This window comes from Meles meles, chromosome 18 (assembly GCF_922984935.1).
Source record: "Meles meles chromosome 18, mMelMel3.1 paternal haplotype, whole genome shotgun sequence".
NCBI classification, from domain to species: domain Eukaryota; kingdom Metazoa; phylum Chordata; class Mammalia; order Carnivora; family Mustelidae; genus Meles; species Meles meles.
In genome coordinates, this window is record NC_060083.1 from 47076738 (window position 1) to 47097548 (window position 20811).

At 39.0% G+C, this 20811-nt stretch overlaps 1 protein-coding gene across 2 annotated transcripts in view; it reads right to left on the reverse strand.

Moving 5' to 3' along the window:
- Positions 1 to 20811, reverse strand: part of NSF (N-ethylmaleimide sensitive factor, vesicle fusing ATPase) — a 147812-nt gene that overhangs the window by 39020 nt on the left and 87981 nt on the right. For both annotated transcript variants that reach the window (XM_045985642.1, XM_045985641.1), the window contains exons 10-15: positions 20385 to 20550; positions 19495 to 19569; positions 19172 to 19359; positions 10819 to 10914; positions 8516 to 8672; positions 5116 to 5249 (exon numbers count right to left, since the gene is read on the reverse strand). In XM_045985642.1, coding sequence (XP_045841598.1) covers positions 5116 to 5249; positions 8516 to 8672; positions 10819 to 10914; positions 19172 to 19359; positions 19495 to 19569; positions 20385 to 20550 — 816 coding nt within the window. The remainder of the gene's footprint in view (positions 1 to 5115; positions 5250 to 8515; positions 8673 to 10818; positions 10915 to 19171; positions 19360 to 19494; positions 19570 to 20384; positions 20551 to 20811) is intronic.

The window sequence follows — 20811 nt, forward strand, 5'->3', positions numbered from 1 at the left end:
ATAGCTTAATTACAATTAAATCTAAGATGCTCATTAATGCAAGCTGAACGACCCTCTCTACTAACAAAAACTCTTACCTCTTGGTTTAAGTAATAAAATGGTACATAAAGATGCTCGTTCTATGAAGCAACAAATCAGACCACCTCTCTTTAACAAAAATTAATGTGCTAAAAATTATATGAAATTATAATATTTCTGAGTATCACGAACTATTGCTATTACAAAACACTTGAAAAATCTTTTAACTTGAGCACCTAGTCATTAAAATGTAGCTGAAGAAGTAATTTTAAATGCTAATCTATTACCCCTCGAATTGGCAAGAAATATTTTAATTAATAAATTGTTAAAAGATTTTATTTTTAAGGCATCTCTACACCCAACATGGGGTTTGAACCCACAACCCCGAGGTCAAGAGGTACACGCTCCACTGACTGAGCCAGCCAGGCGCTCTTGCAAAAAAAATATTTTAATATTTGATGTTATAAATAACATCAAGTGTCAGTGAGAGTCCAAGGCAATGGACACTCACATGATGGGACTGTGAGTGTAAATTGGTACAACTTTTTGAAGAGGTAGACTGTAGAAATCAGCAGTATTTTTACATGAGTTTTGATACCAATATTTATCAAAAATCTTCAAAATATTAATGTTTTTACTTTAGCAATCCTGATTCTGTAGGAAATAACCAGAAATGTATATACAGTAATAATGATATGTAAAAATAACCACTACACTTTATTGAGCTCATACGATATCCCAAGGCACTGCATGATACTTTACATAGATTGTCATCTCATTTAATTCTGAATATTATCTTCATTTCATAGGCGACACAACAGAGGCTTATAGATTAAGTGACTGCAAGACCTGGTAAGTGTGGTAGAGCTGGGATTCAAAGACAGATCTATTTGAAACCTAAGCCCAAGTTCTCAGTCATTCAAATATGATGCTACTCTTAGAAAAACCTAGTAAGGGGCACCTGGGTGGCTCAGTGGGTTAAAGCCTCTGCCTTCGGCTCAGGTCATGATCCCAGGGTCCTGGGATCGAGCCCCGCATCAGGCTCTCTGCTCAGCAGGGATCCTGCTTCCTCCTCGTTCTCTCTGCCCGCCTCTCTGCCTCCTTGTGACCTCTGTCTGTCAAATAAATAAAATCTTAAAAAAGAAAATGGGGAGTAGTGATTTCCCTAGTTTGGTGGTTCTACAGAATATTTTATTTAATTGTGAAAAAATCTGGAAACAAACTGAAAGTTCAGCGAAGGGGTAATGTTTAAACAAATATTATACAGCTATTAACATAATACTGAGATACATTTTAATGACACACACACAAAAAAGCCATAATACATTAAGTGAAGAAAGCAGGTTGAAAACAGTATGTCCAATGTGATCCCGTGTGTGTGTGTGTGTGTGTGTGTGTGTGTGTGTGTGTGTGTGTGTCTAAGTACAGAAGAAACCTGAAGGACAAATATAGACTCCTTTTTTTTTTTCCTTCTGTGTGTTCTTTTTTGTGTGTGTGATTAGAAAAGCTGCATCTTTGGGGAGGAGCAGCATTTAAAAGGAAAGAAATGACTTTCCAGAATTGATAAAAAAAAAAAAAAAAGTACAAATTATTTGTGTTCTGAAAAAAAAAAAGAAAGAAAATATTTTCCCATCCTAACACTAAAAATGAAGGGAAGAGAGCAGCAGTGGGAGGTAGACTAGAAGTACTGAGGAATGGCATTTATATTTCATTTTCAAAAGCAGCTTGGAAGACTTAGCACCTTTAGACTGGTTTGAGCCCGCAGGCTTTTGTCAACCTATCATTAGGCAACAATGTGAAAACTATTTGCAGGGAAAGATTTTGCAATATTTCTAATATATTTCTAGGACACCTATGCTTCATTCTTTTCTCTGTTCCTGTATGTACTTTAGTTTCAGGGGATAACATTTTTTTTTTTTTTTTTTTTTTTGCCAGAGAAAATAAAAAAGTCTAATACAAATTTATTATACCAGTGACATGGAAATAATTTTTGTAACTTTAAGGGTGCATGGATGATCCAGACAGTGAATCATGAATCAAAACAATTTTGAATAAGCTTGTATAGACACTTATTTTTCTATTCCTTAGCCTTCCACTCATCTAAAACTCTACCTTGAAAGGCTTTAACAATTTAAAGATTAAATCATAAGTTATTAAGCCATTAATTTAACCATTTAAGCCTCTAAACCCAGCACATATTACCTTCCCCCCTCAAGTCAATTTGCAAGAGATTAAAATAATAAAAATGATAATATCTCACACTTACAAAGCAGCTTTGATCTGGAGGAGCCTAAAGTGCTTTTTTAAAACTTTATAGAAAAACTAGGACCATTCCACCCACATCTCCGAGTACATCTGAGGTAGCAGCTGGCAGCTGGGGAAAAGCAATGGAGTAATTTACCATCTGCAGAGGAGACTACTTTAGAACACGTATGAGGAATGGATGGGGTTATGGAAATACGAACAGAATTAGCTGTTCAATGGAATGCTACATTCCATGGCTACAGATTCCAAGGGCTATTATTTAAAGTTTCACCATAAGATGTGGTTTAGGTTCCCTTTAGAGGGGGAGAAGAAAACCCCTAAAAACAAAGAAAAGCCACCCCCACCTACTTTAGGGAAGTTGCTGGTTCTAGCGATTGATTCTGTCTAGATATTCCCCAGGAGAGCTACTACTGGTCTCACCCCAGACACAGAATGAACGGACTATGATATTTAAGTTCTCTTTCTGTCTGGCAACATCTCCCTCTCTTTCACACTAACTTCAAAGACTTTTACACAGAATATTTACCTTTTTTCAAAGGTTTTATTTTCTTTTGAGCGGGAGCAAGTAAGAGAGAGAGCACAAGCAGGGGGCGGCACAGAGGGAGAGAGAGAGGGATGAGCAGACTCCCCACTGGCCGGGGAGCCTGGGATCCTGACCTGAGCCAAAGGCAGACGCTTAACCAACTGAGCCATCAGGCGCCCCACAGAATATTTCCCTTGATGCTACAGTGCACAGGACACGAATCCTGGTTCAAGCTCTGGCCCCCTCCATCCATTTCAAGCAAGCTACTCGAACAATCTTCTGCCATCTGACCAAACAAGAAGCTAGCCTCTCAAACTTACATTTTTTGGGGAAACTGCTTCTTTTAAAATATCATCTTTCCTCTGCAGCCTCTTCCCTGGGGCGCCTGGGTGGCTCAGTGGGTTAAGCCGCTGCCTTCGGCTCGGGTCGCGATCTCAGGGTCCTGGGATCGAGCCCCGCATCGGGCTCTCTGCTCAGCGGGGAGCCTGCTTCCCTCTCTCTCTCTCTGCCTGCCTTTCTGCCTACTTGTGATCTCTCTCTGCCGAATAAATGAATAAAATCTTAAAAAAAAAAAAAGAAAAAAAAAAAACCTAAAGTCATTGTACCCTCCATCTTTATAAAGCGGGGGCCCAAGAGCAAGTTTAAAGAACTCTGGAGCTGTCTTTATAGGCAGCACCCCAATTCTCAAAGCTCTTTTCTCAGATTCTGATTTTCATAGCTAAGAAAGATCAAGCATGAAAAATCGGATTTAAGTAAAAGAAATATTTCAACTAGATTAAAAAAAACAAAAACAAAAACAAAAACTTCTTCACTGCCTGGGAGTATACCAAATCAGAGCATCACTGGGAACACAAGCTCCCAAGGGACATGAAACAGTCATTACATTTTCATCAGTGACTTTAGTTGCTTTTTTTTTTTTTTTTTAAAGATTTTATTTTATTTGACAGATAGAGATCACAAGTAGGCCGAGAGGCAGGCAGAGAGAGAGGAAGAGGAGAAAGCAGGCTCCCTGCTAAGCAGAGAGCCGGATACGGGGCTCGATCCTAGCACCCTGGGATCATGACCTGAGCCGAAGGCAGAGGTCTTAACCTACTGAGCCACCCAGGCACCCTGACTTTAGTTGTTTTTTAAAGAGCAGCCACTTACTATCCTAGAAGCCATACACGGCATTTGTTTGAATGTAGGAAAGATGGACCAGACAGTCTTACAGTCCTTTCAGCTCTAAGATTCTATTTTCTGTTGCTCTTTCACTGATGGCTCAAAGCAGCTGCATTAAGAACATGAAAAACAGCACTCAGAGAAAGGAAGAAGGATGAGGACTGCATTAACTTGCCAAGCAGAATCTGACTGTCCTAAGAGACCACCATCCCTTTGTAGGGGTTTTGAGACTATCTTTCCAATGATGTACCTCTGTTCTTTCCCAAACTATGTAGTCAACCTAATTGACCCCAAACACTGTGATTTTGTACACTGATTAAAAAAAAAATCCTAAATGAATTTGTTCCACTCAAATACTTTTATTTTTAAAGATTTTATTTATTTATTTGAGAGAGAAAGTGAACAAGCGGATGAGCAAAGGGAGAGGGACAAGCAGACTCTGCACTGAGAGCAGAGCCCAACGCAGGGCTCAATCCCAGGACCCAGAGATCATGACCTGAGCAGAAATCATGACTGGGATGCTCAACCGACTGAGCCACCCAAGGGCCCCTGTACTCAAATACTTTTAACTTGATCTTTCAATTGAGTCAATACAAACCTAAGAAATGAAAATTAACTGTAATATGTATTAAACAAAGCAAAATTTGGGGGCACCTGGGTGGCTCAGTTAGTTAAGCATCTGCCTTTGGCTCAGGTCATGATCTCAGGGTCCCAGGATTGAGCCCCAAACCAGGCTCCCTATTCTGCAGGGAGTTTGATTCTCCCTTTCCGTCTGCCCCTCCCTACACTCATGCTCTCTGGCTCTCTCTCTCAAATAAATAAAATCCTTTTAAAAATCCATAATTTGGAAGATAAAGAAATGCTAATAAGAATGCATTACAAACTGATGAATCACAGACCTGTACCTCTGAAACAAATAATACATTATATGTTAATTAAAAAAAAAAAAAAGGAACATATTACAAAGTTAAATCTACCTAAAACACAGTCACTGCTTCCCCCCAAATTCTGCTGATAATCTAGCTCTGCTTGAGAACAGAGTTGCTATGGCTTTTACATATATACATGTATAAAGGTCGATACAGAGGTACCTATGGACACACCCCTATCTAAGAGATTGGAGATTAAAATGAAAGTAAAAATCTTGATACCTTCTTCATGGCCTGACACTTGGCTGTCTCAGAAAAGCCAATCATCTTATCAGGAGAACAGATCTTGATGAAGGGGAAGTTGGATTCCTCTGCAATCTTCGCGGCTAGAGCAGTCTTCCCACTATGAGGAGGGCCTGTGCAAAGATAGGAGCAAGTCAGGGGAAAAAAGCCAACCTAAGCAAAAGGGAATAAAACAAGTTTAAACGTTTATCCACAATGTACTGAGGCCTCAACTAGTAGCTCATTAACATTTCCTGACACAATTTTATAGCAGACATGTTTTCTCTTATTTATTAGCAACTAAACTTAATGAACTGATTAGCATTTCTCAAAGGTATGATGAAATACATTCCTTCCTTCTTTCTCACAGTCATAATCTTCAAACTTCTGACTAAATATATAAAATGCAAGGGTTTTGTTTCTTAAAAAAAATAGAATGCATTCAAATGCATATCCATACTCACGTTATGAGTTCCATAAAATCATATGTCTAACAAAAAATATGATCTTTTTATGAGATGACATTGGGGGTAGGAAAAAGCTGCCTTTTAGAAGCAAATGTGCCTTAAAAAGCTAAAATTTTAAAGATTTAGTTAGACCTTCTCATAAAGGCAACCAAATCTGTAAACTTAACTGTATTTGGACATTTCCTCTTTCCCTTCTGTGAAATGGAAGATGTGTCCCTCTTCCATCCATAAACCAACCAATTCTTCCTTCCCATCTTCTCAGGAACTTGACACTATATCCTCTTCCCCATCTGTTCCACCTCTTCCTCCTCCCTACAGTCTGTCCAACAGCATTTCGGCATGCTTTAGTCTACCTAACAGTTTAATAAACAAAGCAAAAAACTCTTTCTGGACTCACACCCCTCAACACCACTCCTTCTTCTCCCTTCAAAATGGAACTACTCCAAGAATTATCTGCTCTGGCCCCCTTCACTTTTCATCTTCCCTCCATCCTCAAACAAACCCTCTGGCTTCCATTGCCAGTACATGGAACCAGGCTCCTATCTGAGTCACCAATGATCTCTAGGTCACCGAATCCAACAGACATTTTATCTGTTCGCTTCTTGGGAATATTTGCTATAATGGATAACTCCTCTTTTTAAAAATACTTTTCTTGACTTCTGAGATAGCTCCTTCTCCTTCTCTCCCTCTTACCTCTCGCTCAGTCTCCTTTGTCTACTCTTCCTGCTCTACTTGGTTTTTCCACACTGACATACCTCGGAGATCAGGTCTAGGCCCCCTTTTCTTCTCAACTTACACCCCTTCTGTAAGTCACCTTACCCAACTCCCATGGATTCAACAACAGTCTATATATACACACAACTCATGAATGTTACTGCCAGCCAGACCTCTCTTCTGAGCCCACATATCCAATGGGCTGTTAATATTTCCAATTCAATTATCTTATAGGAACCTCAAACTCAACATATCCAAAACTCAACTCATAATTTTTCTTCCTGAAATCTGCTTCTCCACTAGCATTCTCAATCTTAGCAAATAGCACCATTTACCAGGCGGTGTAATACTAAAAACCTGGCAATTATACTCAATAACTCTTCCCCATAGTCAATCTAGTTACTTAATATTTCTAAGTTTGGCTTCCCATTTACCAGCTAGGCCAAACAGAAGCATATGCTCTCAGAGGATTGAAGTGGGGTTTAAATAAGATAAGTGTAAAGTGTCAGTAGAGTCACTAGCAAATAACAGTTGAAAGAATGTTTACTTAACTGTGATTAATAATAATGAAGTCTCATTTATTCTCTCTCCTACATATTTCTCCAAATGGTCTACTTACCTCCATCTCCACTATCCTATGTTACTTTTTAAAAAATATTTTATTTATTTATTTGAGAGAGAGAGAGAGAGAGATGAGAGACAGAGAGCACAAGTAGGGTGAGGGGCTGGGGCGCCTGGGTGGCTCAGTGGGTTAAAGCCTCTGCCTTCAGCTCAAGTCATGATCTCAGGGTCCGGGGATCAAGCCCCGCATGGCGGGGGCTGGGTGGGTGGGGGGGTCTGCTGAGCAGGGAGCCTGCTTCCTCCCTTCTCTCTCTCTGCCTGCCCCTCTGCCTACTTGTGATCTGTCAAATAAATAAAATCTTAAAAAAAAAAAAAAAAGTAGGGTGAGGGGCAGAGGGAGAAGCAGGCTCTCTGCTGAGCAGGGAGCCCGACATGGGGCTCCATCTCTGGGACTCCAGGACATGACCAGAGCCAAAGTCAGACACTTAACCAACTGAACCACCCAGGTGCCCCTACCCTATGTAACTTTAAACCACAATCAGCTTTCATTAAGTTGCATTAATGCAACTGCTTCTAACCATTGTTCTCCTGTATCTTTTCTCACCCTCCAATCTATTCTCTACCATGAAGCACTCATGACGTTTTGAAAATACAAATCTTACCACAAATGGCTTCTATTGTCCCTCAGACAGAGCCTGAATCTTCAATATGGTCTACAAGACTGTGTACCAACTGGCTCCTCTCTACTACTTCAGTTTCATGTCTAGCCAATGTCCCTATCTGTTTCAATCCCCTTTCTCCCCCAGGCCTCTTTCACCTGCTGGTCCCTCTATAGAACATCTTCCCCAATTACTCTGTTGGGCCAGCTTCTCTGCATCCTTCAGGTCTTGGCTTACTGGGTTTTAGGAGGCCCTTACTCCCAGACTCTGGAAGGAGTTAGATCCCTCTGTCATGTGGACTCAACAAACCTTGCTGTTGTACTAATCATAACTATAAACAAGTGACTAGTGAACAGAATGTCCCTGCTTTTCTGTCTACTTGGTAAAATCCTAACTAATCCTTCAAAGTCTAAATTAAACACCATCCTTCGCTTTCTTTGATCATCCCTGGGCAAAGTGACTTGCATTCACACACACATTTACACATTTATACTGTAGTTAAGAATTTGTTTACACGTCTTTTCTTCATGACCAGACTGAATTCTGTGTCTTTGTATCTCCAGCAACCAGTTCAATGCCTAAAACATTTTACTCAATGAATACTTACTTAATTGAATTGAGTACTATGTGCTATCGTACAGTCTATTACATAACACAGCACTGAGTGGATAGTTATTTAATTGACTCAAGTACTCTGTGGTAGCATACAGTCTAGTACGTAATAGAAATTTAGATACAATCCCTCAAGAAAACTAGTTGCTATCATTCATCAGTGACAGTCTATCCCAAGAAAATTTTCATTTACACACAATATACACACAATACATAGACTGGATTATTATTTTTAGATCATGAATAGATTTAGAATAGAAAATAATTCATTTTTCCGGAATGTGCTAAATAACTTTGTAAAAGTGGGTTTTTAGTTTTTGGGTTTTTTTGTTTGTTTGTTTGTTTTTGTTTTTTTACTTTTAATGCCATCTGCTCATTCTTTCTCACCTTCCAAAAGGACGCTAACCAGTGGTGTGCGGTCACTATTTTTAGTCTGCTGAACCAGCAGCTCCCCATCTTCTAGAACTCGTGTAACTGGATCACCCCATTTGATAATACCATTCATAATGTAACTTGCATAATCCTCTTGGTTTGTGCCAAATGCCTATGGAGGAAAAGGATAATTTAAAGCATTTTGGGTGTTAGTATAAAAACTAAAATACTTAAAGGTGTACAAAAGATGAGTAGTAATTCCTACACACTAAAAGTGCTGAGCAATATCCCATATTAATGTAAAAAGCTTAAAAGGCAAATAAAAGCAAAAACAAAAAGCCCATTATTTTATAGTTTCTCATTTATCCTTTTACCTAGTGGTTAGGGGAGTTAGTTTGGGTGATTTAATGGAATAAAACATAGATTCTACAGTCAGATTCTACAAGAGCCCACGCCCTCATAATCTCTGAGAAAGGTTAGTTTCAATGTACTTGTTTCTGTAAAGGAAGTACTTGTTTCTGTAAAGGGAGTATGTTGGATGTAGCTTTCTGTTAAGAACAAAGAGAAAAAGAGGTCACGGACTTAGAAATTAGAAGCAGTTGGCTTCAGTTGGCTCAGCAGATGGAGATACTATCCTCACACTGACTGTAGGTATCTTGGATTAAAATGGGAAATGAAATGGTAATGAGAAGATCTTATCCACATCAGCTAGGTAGCAGGGGACATAAGTTAAATGGCACCAAGGTAAGCCTAGGTTTGTAAATATAGGTAGAAATGGGCAGCTATATTGAAAGACTAAAGTATGAGAAAATGGAAATAAAAGCAATTACTATATGTAATCATCTTAAGGGTGCTCGCTACATTTTGGAGTTTAAATCACATCCCTCTTCATTTTCAACTTCTACTTTCACACTGCAACTCCCATCAAACCAGCTACCAAGAGGAGTCAATAATTTAGTACTTAGTGACTTAAATGAATTTTGTTTTCATAAGGTTAACAAGTGAAGAAAAGAGTAGGAAAACCCAACATAATCTAAGGGTCACATATCTTGAGATTTTCAAATCTTAAAAAATTATCACATCCCTCAAAAAGTCAGTTTTTCATTACCCAACATATGGAATGATGTTAACATTAGAACTTACACCTCACAGAAAGTCATTCTCTGTAATACTGTCTCTTAACAATACACTGTGGTTTCATTACTCCGTTACTTTGCCACCAAATCACTCTGCAGACCACCCTCTTGTCCGTGCACACACTAGTCTTTTGATTCCTGAATACAGAGAAAAGTTATCATTCCCTGTTTTGGATATGGGAAACTGAAAGGCCCTATAAAAAGTGATAAAGGAGGAGCCTAGGAAGTACTGGTTGAATGGCTACTGTAGGAAATAGGTAGACAGTCCAAGTACAAGTACATAGTCCAAGCCTCACAAGAGCAGCAGCGAGATACCTGAACCAGGAAACAGTGACCACCCCCAGCCTAACCATATGTAGGAAACTTCCTTACTTATCCTGTCATTTTATTTTCTGTTTTATCCCCCAGATCCGTGCAATAAATGAAAGTAAGTTATTAATTACTTAAGTAAGTTATCTTAGTTTCCCCTTCCTGGAAGCCAAAATATTTTCATTAAAAAAAATCTTGGGATAAATCAGTCAGGCTAGGCTCTAATATTTTCACTAACTATTACAAATGACAGCAGCAAAAGATTAAATCATTTCCATTGTTCAGTAACTTTTGAAAGTAATTATTTTATATTTAAAAGACAACAATCATAAAGTAGACAGGGCTAAAACAAACTGATTTTTGTCTTTAAAGGAGATACTCGCAACAAATAATTATTGTTAAGACTATATAAGGGACTTATGCAGACCAAATAAAAGTAAAGAATAAGCAATACAGCAGAAACATAGGCAAAAGACACGAATAGCATTTCACAGAAGACACTTGTATGGCCAATAAACATATGGAAAGATGCTTAACTTCATAAGTAATCAGTGAGGTACAAATCAAGACCAAAATGAGATCTCATTTTACATCCAACTGAATGGCAAAAGTTAAGTTTGACAAGACCCAGTGTTATGAGAAGGCGCTCTCCCTATCGTGAGAAATAATTTCAATTAAGTACTGATTAATTACCCGGTCACCAGCATTGATGTGCAAACGTTTCTCATATAGGACACTTCCAATATTGAGATTTCCTGGTTCTTAAAAGTACGTATGATGTAACTTTACAGAATATTGTGCAAAATGGCATTTACTTTTCTCTTGAATTATGATTATTTTTTGGCTTGTCCATCACTCAGTATCCATACTCACTGGTTTGATATCATTCTCCAAAGAAGCAAGGAAGTCTCCTCTTGTCACCTGCAGACTCTCTGCTTTCTCCATGTCCACTTCCACCTTGGTACTGGCCTAATTAGAAATGAAAACAAAATGTAAGGACTTCCAAGATGTAAGAATATTTTCGGTCTAAGAGTGTAATGCCTGAGGACTTAAAAGGTGTCTCTTCACAGACAAAAAAAAAATCTCTCTCAATCACAAACATACATAACCTTTGCCTGAACAAATTCACTTCTAGGAATTTATCCCATGAATATATCCACAAATATATGCAAAGTTATATATATCAGGATATCTATTAGAGTAATTTATAATAACAGAAGATTAGAAGCAAATTAAATGTCTAGCAGGAGGGCACCAGTTAAGTAAATTATGAGACATTTGACCAAAGAATGCTGGAGAGCTCCCCCCCTCCCCCCCCCCCACAAATAAGGCACAGGAGGAGAAAATATATACTGAGGGTCTCTAAGAACAGTGATTCTCATCCTTGGCTGCATACCAGCATAATCTCCAGAGCCTTTAAAGAAAGACAGAAGCCCAGCCCCACTCCCTTCAGGATTTTGATCTAACAGGTCCAACAGAAGGTCCATATATTTGTATTTTCATAAAGTGCCACAGGTGATTCTGATGCTCAAGTAGGCTTGTGAACCATTATTCTAGAAGACCAAGGTCCTACAACTTTGATTTGTAGTCATACTTTGTGGTTGAGAAACCATGTGCCAGCTCCAAATATTCTGCTTACTGCACCTGGAGCTAACACTTAGAACAGACATCTGGAGAAGCATCAAGGCCTTTATCAGCACTTGGAGCTGCCTGGACCTGATGAGTGACTGAGATACCAACATGCTTTTTAATGCGACTGGGCTCACTCCCAATAGCACAAGGCAAGTGAGTCTAATTTTTAAATGGCACTGCATTTTTTAAAGAAGGTATCTTCCCCCAAAAATCTGACTGTAAAACAAAAGTATGTTAAGCAATATCAACCTTTCATTGATTTCTATAAAATATGACTCATGTTCCTTTAGGAACAGATTGCTGAGACAAATGAAATGACAGACATTTTGTAAAAAATCAGCCTTATAGGATAAAAGGAACTATGTCAAAAAGAAAACTGAATCAAGATGGCAAACAGAACATATTTATTTATCTCCCTTCCTGCCCCAAATCCCACGAAATGACAGAGTGAAAGAGAAAGGTTAAGAAGCATGGAAGATCTATCCAGAAATTTAACACTGACCTGAGAGGAGTCTCAGAAGGAGAGAAGATAGAGGCTGATAGAGAAAAAAACAGTAAGAAGGAAAAACATTTTCTGCAACTGAAAAAAGTTGTGTCTTTGCAGTTTAAAAGATTCAATGAGTGCTGATCAGGATGAGTGAAAAAACCCCACATCTGTCTAGACACACTGTTGAAAACTACCAGAACACTAATGGTGAAGAGGAAGTCCCTGAACTTTTTGGGAAATAAAAACAGGTTACCTGCACAGAAACCAGAATAAAACTGGCATATCTCTCACCAGCAACACTAGAAACTAGAAGACAAGGTAACTAAATGTGGTTTTCAAAAACACATCCAGCTATCTCCCTTAGAAAAGGATTCTCACATGCACTTGGGGAGGTAAAGGCAAGCACTTTCACAACAGTATTACTTACAGTTTCAGGCACCAGAGACATCAGAATAGAAAACTGACAGAGTTCCTGCTCTTATGGATCTTACATTTTAAATTATGTTATGATATTCTAGAATACTGTGCATTTGTCCAAAATAATGAAGACTTATATATGCTGACATGGAAAGCTACCCATGATACACTGTCAAATGAAAAGCACAAACTGCAGTATAATTCCATTACTTTTTTTAAAGCATATAAATATATTAATGTAAATGTAAGGAAAACACACTATACAGATAGAACCCAAACGCTGGCTACCTCTGCAGACAGAAAGAAAAAGGGTATTGGAGATAGCCTTTCTCACTTTTCCCTCAATCACTTGGCATCCTTGAATCTTCCACAAAGAGCATGTATTCATACATGACCTCTATATTTTTAAAAAAATAACAAATAATATTTGAATAGATATAATAAAAGTTCATTGACACCTGTTAGGCATTTGACAAGTATTAACCATATTTGGGGCACTTGGGTGGCTCAGTCTGATGAGCATCCAACTGTCGGTTTCGGCTTGGGTCATGACCTTGGGATCCCGGGATTGAGCCCCATGTCAGGCTCCACACTTGGCGTGGGTTCTCCTTGAGAGATTCTTTCTCTATCTGCCTCCCCTTTTGCTCCTTCCCCTACTCGTGCTCTCACAAAAAAATAAAACCTTAAAAAAATATTGACCACGGGGCGCCTGGGTGGCTCAGTGGGTTAAAGCCTCTGCCTTCAGCTCAGGTCATGGTCCTGGGGTCCTGGGATCGAGCCCCACATCGGGCTCTCTGCTTGGCGGGGAGCCTGCTTCCTCCTCTTTCTCTGCCTACTTGTGATCTCTGTCAAATAGATAAATAAAATACCTTAAAAAAATATATTAACCACATTTATTTGACATTTCTTAGTTAAAGAAAGGAAACAGTGTTATAGGAAACATGCACCTCTATGAAAAAAATTATAGTGCTCAGTTCATAATATATAAATCTCTACAGTGCTTTGTAGTTTATTTATTTTTATTTATTATTTTAAATATTTTATTTATCTTATTTGAGCGCAAGAGAGAGCAAGCACAAGCAAGGTGGGGGTAGGTGGAGAGACAAAGGGAGAGGGAGAAGCAGGCTGCCCGCTGAGCAGGGAGCCCAACGTGGGGCTCAATCCCAGGACCCTGGGATCATGACCTGGGCTAAAGGTAGATGCTTAACTGACTGAGCCACCCAAGTACCCCAGTGCTTTACAGTTTATAAAGTATGTTCATATACATTATCATATACATTCATCATACCCATTATCTATTTTATCCTTATACAAGCCTCAAAGTTTTCTTAAATTAAGGGTAGGATAATTTAACTAAGGGTAGAAATAAGACTTCCTTCCTAGGTAATCTTATATAAAGGTTTTAACTCTGACTAAAATGTTCTGACACATCTTAAAAAGGATTCTACATGGTGTCAACTCTCAGGTCAACGTGAACAAGGAGCTCTGATAGAATCATGTTAAAACCCCAATGAAGCTTCCAGTCTCCAGCCTCATTCCCAATGTCCCCTTTTGTATATAGCCCTGAGTTTCTACTATGACGTTTCATGTTTTGATTTCCTTTGCTGGTGAAAGTGAACTCAAATGATGAAACATATAGCCATATGAGGGGAAAATCTTAACTTTTGACATTTGCCAAAACATATGATAGATTTTAGGACTGAAGCTGTATGAAACTTGTCTTTTATTATTAAGAAAGGACTCACCTGATGAATTAAAAGTGAATTAAGATGGCTGGGGGAGAGTTATTTTAGAGCAAGTTGTTAGGCACGCCAGGAATTTTAGAAGTTACCCAACTGTAAACAACCAATATTATAATTATAAATTATTCCTGCCTATTCATTAAGTTTTCTAAAGACCTCTCTTAGCTAACTTTTACTATTTTATCAAAATTAGTAAAATCTAATTTTAAAATATTCTACAATTCCGAATTTTTACTCATTCAGAAAACCTTTTCTCTTTTGTCTGAATTACGGTGATTTTTTTTCCTGCATTTTATTTATAACGGCTAATCAATATAGAAGAGGCAACATCTTTCAGCTTATACCTGCAAAAACTAATAAACTTGTATTTCAACACTAGCAAATATCAAGTGGTCACCCTTAAATTTCATAACCTTTTAAATCTGACCTTTCAAAGTTCTTATCATTCCTCTTAAATTAAGGGTAGAATGACCTTAATCAATCAAAATTCTACAGAAAACAAGAAATAATTCTATTGAAATTCTGCAAGCCTAAATCAGAGCTTTGATTCAAGTAGAGTGTTGTGTGCTGTGTGTGAGTGCATGTCCTCAATTTACCTCCTTACAACCAATTAGAGCACAAGAAATTTGGGTTATGAATCTTTTCTACCTGAAGCAGAAATTCCTTTCAAGAAAAAAACAACCAAATGTCACATGAATTTCAGTTGCCCACAAACATGGGTTCAAGTACAAGTGATGAATATCAGGTGACTGGATTTTCTCCATGTTTCAGAAAACTTGGGGAAAAAAAAAAAAACCCAAACAGTCTAACAGGGAAGACTTGTTTAGCTGAGTGTACCTGACTTTATTCAAGCCTAAATCTTTTGAAAAGGATGCAAAATAAAACCGATCATGGCTTTTTATAATACAAAGACAGGAAAGTAGAACAAACAATTAAATGCTGTGGATGTTTTAAAATTGTATAACAATTTCAGGCCATAAGCTTCAAATTAAATACTTACTCATCACTCACTACTAGTGAAGCTGCGAACATCTCCAACAATGGAAGCATTACACTGTATGCCTCTTGTTCAGCTGAGGAGTCTTGTTGGAAAAACAATGTTTCAAGATATTTGACAACACAGATTTTTAAAAACACAGAAAAGAAAGTAAATGTTCACATTATTTCCTCTTGGGAGCTAGGGTTAGTGTTCTTTAAATCTTTCTCTTCCCTGAAGTGCCTAAACAGTCCCTTGTATTAGATATTCTATTGATACTGAAAAAAAAATTAAAAGCTCTTTGGTATAAAAGATATTGATCACAAGTCAATATACATTACCTTACATTTAAAAGTAACCACATGAAAAAAGTGAAGGCAAGCATATCAACTATTTGCACTACTTTTTACTTGCAAATCTTTTTTTTTTTTTTTTTAAGATTTTATTTATTTATTTGACAGAGATCACAAGTAGGCAGAGAGAGAGAGGGGGAAGCAGGCTCTCTGCTGAGCAGAGAGCCGGATGTGGGGCTTGATTCCAGGATCCTGGAACCATGACCTGAGCTGAAGGCAGAGGCTTTAACCCACTGAGCCACCCAGGGGCCCCTTTACTTGCAAATCTTAAGGATATATATTCTGTACAGTCGTAACTAATATTTACAATGGAAAAAATTTTAACTGTGAACAGTCAACGAATTCAGAAACTCAGGCATTGGAAAGGATATATATGGTTCTCAAATTAGTCAATAATAACAAAAATGGAAATAATTAACTTTCATATGGTTTGTAAGGCACTTTCATATACACTATTTGATTTCCACAAAACCCTGATGAGGTAAGTAGTTATTTCCCCTTTACAGAAATAAAAAAGTCAGGGGTGCCTGGGTGGCTCAGTTGGCTAAGCGTCTACCTTCAGCTCAGGTCATGAACCCAGGGTTCTGGGCTCGAACCTGCTCGCAAGGGGCCTGCTTCTCCCCCCCATCCCCCGGCGCGTGCTCTCTAAGAAATAAATTTTTAAAATCTTTAAAAAAGTTAGAAAGAAATGAAAAAGTCAAAGAAGTGTAATACATAGCCATACCTTCTGACTATAAAACCTGTGATCTTTCCACCACTACTCAGTGTTTTGTGTGTAGATAAATCCAATATATACTTGAAGAAACGCATGTTTCTTAGTGAGAGAATGGTTTAGAATGACATTTTGAGATAGGACTATTGTGGTAAAAATGACAAGTGACTAAGAGAAAAATCCAGTGGCCATTGGCTATGAAAGCTTTGATAATACACCAGTCACTGTGGATTATACCAAGATGCACTGATGTGGCTCAAGATGAAAGATGAGTATGGTGGGGAACAATCCTCACATCATTTACACAATTTTTCTTGAGTCCCCATCACTTCTAAGATATTTCTTATGGAGGGGCGCTTGGGTGGCTCAGTGGGTTAAAGCCTCTGCCTTTCGCTCAGGTCATGATCCCAGGGTCCTGGGATCGAGCCCCACATCGGGCTCTCTGCTTGGCGGGGAGCCTGCTTCCTCCTCTCTCTCTCTCTGCCTGCCTCTCTGTCTACTTGTGATCTCTGTCTGTCAAATAAATAAATAAAATCTTTAAAAAAAAAAAAGATATTTCTTATGGCAAGAAGAAAGGATGGGAGAATGAACAGATGATGGATGGCCCCATTCTATAAAGGACCCAATACTGGATTTCCACACTATCCTGACCTCTGACAGTCCTGAGCTAGAACAAAGTCACTTCTATTATGTAGGGAAATTATGACTCATGGGTAGAGCTTGATTCAGAATACATATTTCAGTTTACTAATTTTAGAAGCACTTACCAAACACCTGCTATGTTCTCAGTATTTAGACCTATTTGGGGCACTGTGGGATATTCAGACACGAATAAGATATGGACTTAAAGTCTAGAACAGGAATTGGCGAACTTTTTCTGTAAAGAATGAGACAGTAAATATTTTAGGCTTTGGGGGCCATGCAATCCTTGTTGCAAAGACTCAACTCTACCACTGTAGATAAAATAAATAAATAAATAAATAAATAAATAATAAAAATCACTTTCATTTATCAAAGTTGGTGGTGAACTGGATATGGCTCACGGGTCATAGTCCTCGGGTTAGAACCAGTGATAGGATGTTCCCAACCCAACTCCACTCCCATCAATACTCCACTCGACACAGCTGCCAGAGTGAGCTTGTGTTTTAACACTATGTCGCTGCTTTTCTTAAAACTCTTCAATGGCTTAGCACTACTCGCAGGAAAAAAGTCCATACTTCTTAGCACAATACAAAAGGCTCTTTGTGCTCCATTCCCTGCTTTAGTCTCCTGGACTTATTCCCCACAATGTCTCCCTCTACCTCCCCTCCACTACCTTTTATGCTGAAGGGATACTGAACTACCCTAAAACACCATGCTATTTTGTGCCTCTGTTCCTTTGCCTTCTACCTAAATGTCCTACCCCTCCAAGAGATGTGTTCCCTCAGAAATGTCTCTGCGGAGCACACTCTCACACCACAAGCTGACCACATCGAATACCCTTTATTTCCTTACATCTCTCCTGTCCTGGCTGTTACTGAAGGTGGAGATGAAACCGTGGGCTGCACAGGGTGGGCGGTTTACCTCTTCCAGGTGTAGCGTTTGCTGCCAGCACAGCGTCTGGCATAGAGAAGGGCTGGATAAAGCTACCATGAACCAAAGTGAACTGCAAGTACCTTAAGGGATACATTACTATTTCAAGAAGGAAGACAATACATCCGTCTTAAAGGAGACGATCGGAAAAGGTGTGAACAAAGTGGTGGCATCTGAACGAGGTGTTAAAGAGAAGTAAACAAAGAGGGTAAAGACTTCTGCCAAAGCAGAGAAGTGAAAAAATAAATTCACGTCTGAAGACCAATGAGGATTTCAGTTTGGCTAAAGTATGGAGAATAACTGGGAACACATGTGGAAAGGCCTGTATAGGGTCAGATCTAGAGGACCTTAAGGATCAGGCTAAGAAGTCTGTACTTTGTTCTGAAAGGTTCTGTAGGGTAGAGCAGTATCAAACAGGAAAGCTAATCAAACAGAAGGTCGGTACAAACTGAAGGACACTGCCAAGATAGAAGTGACAAAATTTGACAAGCAACTTGATGTAGGACACAGTAGAGTGGCAGGAATTAAAGATATTCCTGAAGCTTCATGCCTGGGAAATTGGGATAAACAGGAAAACAGGAACAGGAAGGAAAGCAATAGAAAAAAAAAAAAAGACAGTGAATTTGGTTTTGGAATATTAAATTTGAGACCTGATAAAACATTGAGGTAGAGGTATCTTGTGTAAATCTGAAAGCAGGAAAAAGCAGCTTTCAAGAGATGAAAACATACTTCTGGGTGTCATCCATCTATCCCTGAAGAGAAGGGATGGTAAAGACCAAAAGCACTTTCTCAACATAGGAGTATCCTGGTATGTCTTCCTACCATGGTATCGATAACATTATTGTACTCATTTAGAAACACGTCTCTCCGCCTGACTCGCAACTCCTCGAGGAGAGAGGTCGTGGTTCATCATCTTTGTGTCTCCAGTTTAATACTCAGAAAACAGGTATTTCGGTGTATGGGCTGAACAGAAGCAGCCTCCATAATTCAGCATTGCAGAAAAGCCCAACTTCCTATGGCATGTTATAACTCAACACAGTACAAAGATTAAAAATCAAACTCTTCCAACTCTTCATCGTCCCATGTTTGTATCAGATGGCGGCAACCTGTGGCAGAAGTGTCCGTGGTTACCCTGGGGCAGAAGCCGCCAACCTCTACTTCCTGTCACTCCAAACCTGGGCAGCGGACAATTCCTATTCCTTTCACCATGTCTCTTCTTTGTCAAAAGTCAGCACTACCACAGCCCTTGGCAGGTTTGAAAGGCAAGAGAAAGAATACTGACACTGAGCACTGAGAGAGCTGCAGACCCCTAACGCGCTAGCGGACGTTCCTGACCTTGATGTGTCGGTTCATAGCGGTGGATTGTGCGGCCCGCACCAGCCCCTCCAGTTCAGCACCGCTGAAATTCTTGGTCTCCACAGCCAGTTCTTTAATGTCTACGTCGGCAGAGAGTAACTGATGCCCTCTCATCCTTGCAGTGTGGATGTGAAGGATCTGTAGTCGACCTTTCTCATCTGGTAAGCCTGGTAAAATGGAAAATAAAATAGAAGTTATTATAATCCTAATGCTTTTCTTATAGGTACTTAAGCAGGGAAACATTGTGCTCCTCGTGATACACAACTTTTCTAACCAACGTTAGGTCACAGCACTCTGCCTACCTATCTCCATTTTAACTTCCAGTCTTCCAGGTCGAAGGAGAGCCTCATCTATCAGGTCTGGTCTGTTGGTCATTCCTGAGCACAGATTTCAAAACAAAACAACAAAAGTTCAAAAGTAAGAGAAAATGTCCCTTCAGGATATGTAAGAACAGTAATTTCTCAAACAAGCTAAGATGTTTTATAAAAGTCAAATGGAAAACCAATTATTCTCAAATAAAAATATCATTTGTTCTTGATCTGCTCTAATGGAAATACCTGAAGACTCCACTTTAGTATTTCACTATCCTGCCAACGGAATATAAATGTAATGAAAACTTCAAGGTTCGGGGAGTTCAGAGGTTCAGAGAGGCTAAGTAACCTGTCAGAGTGGGAAGGGACAATGTGACCATGATTTGCCCTCTCCGGTTCTGTAGGCCAATGGTTTTCAATCTGCATAAATATCAGAAGTTTTGTCTTTTTTAAAATTTTATTTTATTTTATTTTTTTGGTCTTGTTTTTTTAAAGTCGTCTTGGGAGAACCTCAGTACATGAAACAGTTAAAAGAAGTTATAACTGGGAGACAGGATCTGAAGCTCACTCACTGACCGTGAGGCGCCTCTGAGGGCCCCTGGAGGCCTATGGGACGCAGTGTGAAAACCACTGCATTATACTGTGCTGCCTTTTTCATCTTTGAGCTACGAGCATCCACCTATGAGTCACTGACCCCCATCTTTTATTTGTCCTATTAAGGCCAGACATTAAAATAGGCACTTAAGATACTTCAGTATCACCTGATTCTAATTTGGAAACACGGGCAACACAGTATTAACCATCACCTACACAGACCTTAATTCAGAACCCGTGTGTCTCATGTTTTTGAAATCACTTTTTTTTTTTTAAAGCAAACATACCAATGACTAAGATGTTGTTCAGCTGCTCTACCCCATCAATTTTGGACAGCAACTGGTTGACGACAGTGTCGTGAACTCCTGTGCTGCCAGCCATGCTCCCTCTCTGCTTGCAGATGGCATCAATTTCATCGAAGATGATGATGTGCAAACCGCTGTTTGCACCAAGCTGGTGAGGGAAGGAATTAGAGTAAAGGTCATAATTTGAATATATCACTACACAAACTAGTCAAAGAAAGCCATCACAGATGGCTTTTTCTCCATTTTGACTAATAAATACAGCAGGTATACTCATGGCTTCTACCCTGCCAAAGGTATTGGAAGTGCATTCTCAGAATTCTACAAACCGAAAAGGCATTCCAGAACCTCACATTTAATAGCCATTAAACAAAAATACACATTATATACTAATGAATGTGAACAGTCCATC